Below are 7483 nucleotides of genomic sequence, written 5' to 3'. Positions count from 1 at the left end.
TCTTTTAATGAAACAATAAAATACCTCACAAGCATTTTAGATTCATCAAAGACAGGATATGAGTTCCGTGGCTTCCCTATTGCCTTCTAAGTTTAGGGATTTAAAGTTATTCCTTTGTTGGCATCATTGTTTGTCATTCACGTTAGTTAAAAAATCCTCTAGAATTTGAATTGGAAGTTAGGGAAGAAGAATTGTCACTTAAAGATAATTTTGATTTTTTTTTTCAGAAGATTAAAGGTAAAAATTTGTTTTTATCTTTTAATTTTTTTATCGTGCCCTCTTATTTAGAATTGTTGTATTAATATTTTTATTTTGTTTTATGTATAGGTTTATGTTCTTTTAACTTTTACTAATGATGAAAGAAATTCATTCTATCATGTTATGTTTTGTGTCTCTTCAAATTTTAAAAAATTATCTGACGATTGAACAATATCAATCTTCCAATGATGGAATGCATTTTTTCATCATTAGTAAATGTTAAAGGAACATAAACCTATACATAAAAAAAAATAAAAATATTAATACAACAATTCTAAATAAGAGAGTAAGATAACAAAATTAAGAGATAAAAATAAATTTTTACCTTTGATTTTCTGAAAACTATTTTCAAAATTATCTATAAGTCGCAATTCTTCTTCCCTATCTTTCAATTCAAAATTCTAGGGATTTTTTAACTAACGTGAATGGCAAATGATGAGGCCAACAAAGGAATAACCTCAAAACCCCAAACTTGGAAGGCTATAGGGAAGCCACATAGCTCATATCCTGTCTTCGATGAATCTAGGGCGCTTGTGAGGTATTTTATAGTTTCGTTAAAAGATCGGCGACCCCAAGGATATGCCTCAAACTTTTCTTCATCATCAACTAAACTCATAACAAAAGTGTCTACCAACCCATCACCTCTTTTACTCCCTAATATATTTTTAACAATATATACTTTTACTAACTTAATGACATCTTCAGCATCAATATCAATTCTTCTAGATTTAATGAAATCTTTCAACTCATTTCTTGATATTGATGATTTTCTAGAGAAGTATTTAACAAGTAATCTATTATTATCATTGCTAACACCCATATCAGCATGCATTTCATTATAATTTAAATTTGTTATAATACCGAACTCTTCAATGCCAAATTTGGTTTTGTTACCTCCAAAATTTAGATGCAGCTCATTTCCATTAGAGCTACCATCCTCATGAAGAAGAAGAGCATGCATGATCATATGGGATGGTTCAAGCAATGCATCCAAATCCAAAATAAACCCAAGGCAATATTGTTTCAACATTTGTACTTCTTCATTACTAAGAAAACTTTGAATGCACCCAATATCACTCTAATAGCATTGAGCTCGAATATTAGAATGCACAAAAAGTAATTTATCTTCACTTAAATACTGCACAGAAAAATAAAATTGAAAAAAAAATTAATTATATAAAAAAGTACTATAAAATTTGAACAAAAAATAATTAAATTTAGACATGATAAAATTTTTAAATACATAGTGTTGACCGCATTTTTGGCCAACGACGTGAGAACGTCAAAAACGACAAACCTTCAAGAGAATTCAAACGACACAGACGGTTTAATAAAGAAAATAAATAACACACAATTTTTATAGTGGTTCAGCCCCAATATGTTGGTAATAACCTAATCCACTTAGAGATTTGATTATTTTATCTACACTCAAGATCAGATGAACCTGCGCCAATTGAGTTTCTTCAGTGTAAATTCTCAGAATACAAAAGAGTTCTCTCTCAAGAAACAGCACTTTCTCTCTCTAGAAAACTCAGACCAAAACTTCAAATTGCCAAAAAGTCCTTTTTTGATCCCATCAGCCATGTAGTTATAGGCTTAGGATCATACATTGATATCCCCTAGGATCGGGATATTTTATTATTCGTATTATATTTAAATTACAAAAGATATTCAAAATGCAACAGAACCCCCAATTTGTGTGAAGTATGAGAGATTCCCGCGTATGCCCAGACCGATTCTTGTTGAAGTCGTTTCTGGGAATTTGACGTAGTCTGTTCTACTTGGTTGATGAATATCATCTTCTGGTCGGCCATACCCCTACTGACTATTCATGCAAGTGCTGGTCGGACACATGCATGTTGGACATATGCAAGTGCTGGTCGGACACATGCATGCTGGACATATGCAAGTGCTGGTCGGACACATGCATGCTGGACATATGCATACGGACCAGGCCTTTGTCTCTCCTCGGACACATGGTGTCCGACCGGACACATGGTGTCCGACCGGACACATGGTGTCCGACCGGACACACCCCTAGCCCAAGTACACGCCTACCTGGATGCATGCGGCTGACCATGCATCTCCTCGGGCCTAAGGTGTCCGACCGGACACGCTCAACCTGGTACCATGCCAATCATGGTCCGCTCGGACCAACCCACGCCTCTTTGCGGACATAAGGCACGCATCTCCTCGGGCAAGGGCCATCTACTTGGACGCAGCTGCTTGGACCCGTACACCGTAGGCACTAGACACACCGCTCGGATGCTAGGCACATCTTGGCTCCTCGGACGCAAGACTACTCGGACACTAGATGTTCGACCAGACATACAAGGGTGTTGGTGTTGAGCTCCTCGGGTGCACTTGGCTCGGACATGCCAGTGCTGGACAGCAAAGTCACTCCTGGTCGGATGTAACTTACCCGGTCGGACGTAACTTACCCGGTCGGACATGACACCTCTCAAGCAGTCAAAACTCTTCATTGATGTACTGGGCTACTTCTAAGCCAGATCACCCAACCATTCCTTGCCACTTGTCATTTCTATTGCCACATCATCATTTTCAAATTTTGGGGATAACATTTGCCCCCCAAGTTTATTATATGATACTTCACATAATAAACTTTTTTCTCCACAGTTGACGGCATTATAAAAAATAACTGTTCATCTTCCCGCCATGCAGCAGACCACAACTTACAAACTATGATCGTGGGGAGAAAAAATAGCCCCGGAATGCCAAGGGTCCAAAAATAAGTGGTAACTCCCACTTTTTTCCTTTAAATAATCCTTACCCTCTCACATTCTCCCTTACACAAGAAAAACAAATTTTAAAACCCTTCTTCTTCTTTTTTCTCTCTTGGCCGAAATTTCTTGTCTTCTCCTTCCTTTGGCCGAATCTTCAAGGGACTTCAAGGGGAAGCTCTTCATTTCTTCAAGCAATCTCCAAGCAAATCAAGGGTTCTCCAAAGTTGGGTAAGTCTCCTCCTTCATGCTCTCATATTGTTGTTATTTTCTTCAAAAATTTCATGAAATAACATGCTATGGCCGAAACCTTATTGGGAGTTTTTCCTTGAACTTGTTCATGAATCTTATAGATATAATGTGTTGGGTGGCTACTTTGATGATGTTTGTGCTATGGGTAACCCAACATTATCTTCAATTTCATAAGAATTTCAAGAAAAATAGGTCAATTTAGTATAAACCATGATTATGGGTTTTGGGGTTTTTGAGGGTATAGATGGTTTCAAGAGTATGGAAAACTTTTCAATTTTTCTATTTTGATCTTTTGTTTGTGTGTTTGGATGAGATATCATGTTTATGTTAGGGAGTTTAAGCCTTCATTTTCGGCTCAAGGAAAATAAGGGTTTTTTAGTGAGATTTGGGGGTAAGGCCGATCGGCTATTGTCAATTTTTTTTTCTGGGCAAACATGTGGTCCGATCGGACCACATGTGCACTCCTCGGACCGTGTGGAACCCATCTCCTCGGACCGTGTGGAACCCAACTCCTCGGACACTTGATGTCCGATCGGAGTCCTCGGGTTGTTGGCGCTGGCTCCTCGGGCGCATTCGACTCGGATGCGGGGTGTCCGACCGGACACGCTCAGCCTGGCATCGTTCCAAGCATGGTCCGCTCGGACCATGTTCACGCTTCTTCTCGGACACAAGGCACGCAACCTCCCGATCCTCCTCCTCGGACGCCTCTCCTCGGATGGCTTGCTTGGATGCACACGGATGGGGCACGCTTCTCCTCGGGCCTATGGTGTCCGACCGGACACACCCCTAGCCCTCGTACGCGCCTCGTCGGATGCTCTTCTTTGGATGCCTAGGCACCTGATCGGATGCACAAGCCTTCCTTGGCACTAGGCACAATTTTAAGGCCAATCATGGTATACTCCATGCCATATGCACTTAGAACATTTAGGAAATTTGAAACATTTTTAGGCACTTTCAAGCACTAAAATTATTTTTTTTCCACGCATGCAACATTTTTACCACTTAGATAAATTTTTCTAAGTATAAAAATAAATTTTGTTCTTGTTGAATTTTATCTGTATGGTTACTCACCTCCCCATTTTTTATTTACTTTTGTAGATGAATCACTTTGACTATAGGGGAGGTGACAACCATACGGACTCTGATACATCTATCCCGTAGTCAATCGAGACTCCTCAAAACATCGATTCCTCATCAAAATCTTCCACCAGTCGTACTCCCGAGGATCGCCTTCGTCGCTTCAAGCGGATCCTTCCCCGTTCAGCCCTGTATTTCCTCCACGAGGAACAGTTTCTTCAGCAAGCTGCACAGTCGACGATGAGGGTGAAGAAATCTAATAGACTCCCCCAAGACCAAGATCCACAAGTTGTCCGCAGAGCGGTGCAAAAGGTGGTGGAACGCAGTGAGGCCCGCACTGCAACTTCTTCAAGATCACCCTCTCAGGAGTTTGCCACCGAGGTCCAGCACTTGGCCATTCAAAAGCCACGGAAGGGGAGAGAAGAAGCACCTTCCTGGTTCACTGCCCAGCCTTCAAAACTCAATCCCGGGACGTTCCACAAACACATCCAAGCTTTGGGTTTGAGTGGGGTGAACGTGACATGCCCGGGCCCTCATCAGAGAGCCAATAGGCCCGGCGGAGCATACTGCGCCTGGTCCAGGCACCATATCCAGGCAGGAGCGCACTCCCACTACACTCCTATTTCCGGTCTATAGCGGATTATTTGAACGTCTCCCCATTCCAGATCGCACCGAATGGGGTCCAGGCACTGTCCGCACTGTATATTCTCTACTTTCTGCAAGGTTGGGACGATCCCACTCCTCATGAGGTACACTATTTGTTCGACTTCAGGACTAACCCCAGCCACAAGAACACGGGCTTCTTTCACCTCTATCACAGGCAAAAGGGGATTAAATACCTTAGTGGTATCGCACACAAGTCGAACCTCGGGAAATATTACAGAGAATATTTCCTCACATCAGACATCAAGGCCAACAACTTGGCTTTTACACATGCGGGTCCGTTCCAGCAACCCTTGCCTACTCAAGGGATGTTCAATCGAGCGGAGGCGATGGCTAACATGAGTACCGAGGAGAAAGACGTGAAAAATTTGGTCACTGTAGATTACCTTCAGATGGTGGGCCTGATACCGTGTAACCAAAATATGACGGTGGAAAGTACCACTGGGGAGAACAACACGACTGATCAGTCCAATGCGGGCACGGAGGTAGTGACTGACCAGTTTTCTCCTGGGCCATCTCCGCTTTCTCATAGACCTGGCGACCTTGTCATTAGGGAGCCTCAGTCTGAGCCTCAGCATAGATCTGCTATTCCCGCTCGGTCCGGGAAAGGAAAGGCCATCCAGATTGAGAGAGAACTTAGCTCATCTTCGGACGACGAGGATGACTTCATCGATCAGATTCTCAACTCAGGTCTAGTAGTCATAGGAATATGTTTTTAATAACTTGGTGATTCGGGACTAATAAAATTGTAGTAGTAATATACTTATCTACATTTTATTATATATATATATATTCTAACGAATCTCATGTTTTCCTCTTTTGCAGACCCAGAGATGTTCAGGCACTGCATCGTTCCTCCTGCTCCAAAGAGGAAGTCTGGTGAAGGAAGTGGTCTCACCCCCCCAAGGAAGGTCCTGAGGGTAGTGCCACCAAGCCAGGGGAGACAACCTGAGGGGTCAGTTACGATCCCGCAGTTGACCCCTTCCTCACTTCCTCCATCAGCGAGCCTAACTCCCCCAGGCCCGTCCGGCCCGAGCGAGGCACTCCGAGCTGCTAACACCAAACTCAGGGGGGCAGCTGATCAGACCCTCCATGATGCTTCAACGATTCAAGGCTTTGAATCTTTTCCTCGACTTAGTGTTGATGTTGTCTTAGAGAGAGGGATTGCTTAGCTGACAAATGTAAGTGCTCTACCACAGGATAGACTGTTACTTACGTTAATGCTTTGTAGTAACTTTTTGTTTTTCATGCAGACGCTCATGACCTTCTGTCATGCCCAGCAGCGATCAGTTGACTACAAGGAGTTGATCAAGGTCCTAAATGATCAACTCGTGGAGGCTCAAGCGAAAACGGACACTCTTCAATCCAAGCTGGAACAGGCGGAGAAGACTGTAACTGAGCAAAAGGAGTCTCTCAAGGGGTTGGCTGATGGGAATGATCAGCTAACCCAAGCCAACAAGTCCTTGACTGATCGGCTAGACAGACAGACTCGTGAGAACGAGGGATTAGCTCGCGAGAACGATGGACTAATTAGCGAGAATGAAGAGCTGAAGCAAGAGAAGGAAGCTGATTGTAGAGTCCAAGAACTTTACTTAGCTAAGATAGATAGTAGTATTATAGTATTTATAGCATTATCTTTGTAACTGTGGATTTTTGGTTCAGACCGGGAATTATTTGGACACTCATAGTAGTACTTGTAGATTTTCTAAGTTTAACCTATAGTTTAAGAATATTAAGTTTAACCTAAGGTTTGATTAATATGACTGATATTAAGGATAATATTTATTATACTATAAGGTTTAGATAAGAACCAATAGGATTTTAAGCACATGTTATGTATGGGTGATTAAGGATTAAGTATTTTGAGGATCAAATTTAATAAAGGTAAAGTTTGAATGCTATAAGGTCAGTCAGCAGCTTTGAATACGTTGAGGGCTTAGTCAAGGCTGTTTACCCCATTCAAATTTAGCTAAAAATGTGTAATTTCGTGTTTAAATAATCAGCGTGTGCCGATATATCGTAGCTATAGGGGGCGATATATCGCAGCATGTAGATACGGAAAACATGAGACGATGCACGACAGCCTCGGGCATACTGGCCCAGGCGATATATCGCCTCCTTCAGCTTATTTTGAAACATTTTGAAATCGTTTTCCATTCAGCCATTCAACCTCTTGATAAGTCCAGCACCTTTTTGAACGAGTCTTCAGCCTCTGCTGAACGATAATTCAAATTATTTTCACCTAAAAAGCTATTATTTTTATTCAAGTAAAATTAAGATCCTTTCATTCCTAAACTTTATAAATAGGACCTAGTACCCAGCCATTATTCATCTTTTGCTCTAAGTTCAGAGGCTGCAAGTGCTAGGTGAGTGTGAGAGTGTAAACACCTGGGTTGGAGAATCATAAGCTTGATCATCATAAGCTTATCAAACACTTGGGGAAGTAAGGTTTTATAGTATTTCGGTTTGAGGTGTAGATTGGTCTTACAAGT

The 7483-nt window shown here is 41.7% G+C and overlaps 1 protein-coding gene across 1 annotated transcript; it reads right to left on the bottom strand.

The window, feature by feature from the left end:
- Window positions 1-403: 403 nt before the first annotated feature.
- Window positions 404-1288, bottom strand: LOC133831805 (uncharacterized). The gene is made up of 2 exons (XM_062262216.1): window positions 680-1288; window positions 404-493 (listed from the first exon to the last, which is right to left on the bottom strand). Exons 1-2 carry the CDS (start codon window positions 1286-1288, stop codon window positions 404-406), a joined length of 699 nt encoding a protein of 232 aa, XP_062118200.1.
- Window positions 1289-7483: the final 6195 nt, after the last annotated feature.

This window comes from Humulus lupulus, chromosome 4, assembly GCF_963169125.1.
Source record: "Humulus lupulus chromosome 4, drHumLupu1.1, whole genome shotgun sequence".
NCBI lineage: Eukaryota > Viridiplantae > Streptophyta > Magnoliopsida > Rosales > Cannabaceae > Humulus > Humulus lupulus.
This window is presented reverse-complemented; position numbering and strand designations above follow the sequence as displayed.

Coding starts and splice junctions, on each gene's coding strand:
- LOC133831805 (XM_062262216.1), bottom strand. CDS start 1,288: ATGTTGAAACAATATTGCCTTGGGTTTATTTTGGATTTGGATGCATTG. Junction 494..679: donor CCTCATCATTTGCCATTCAC/GTTAGTTAAAAA, acceptor TTTTATGTATAG/GTTTATGTTCCTTTAACATT.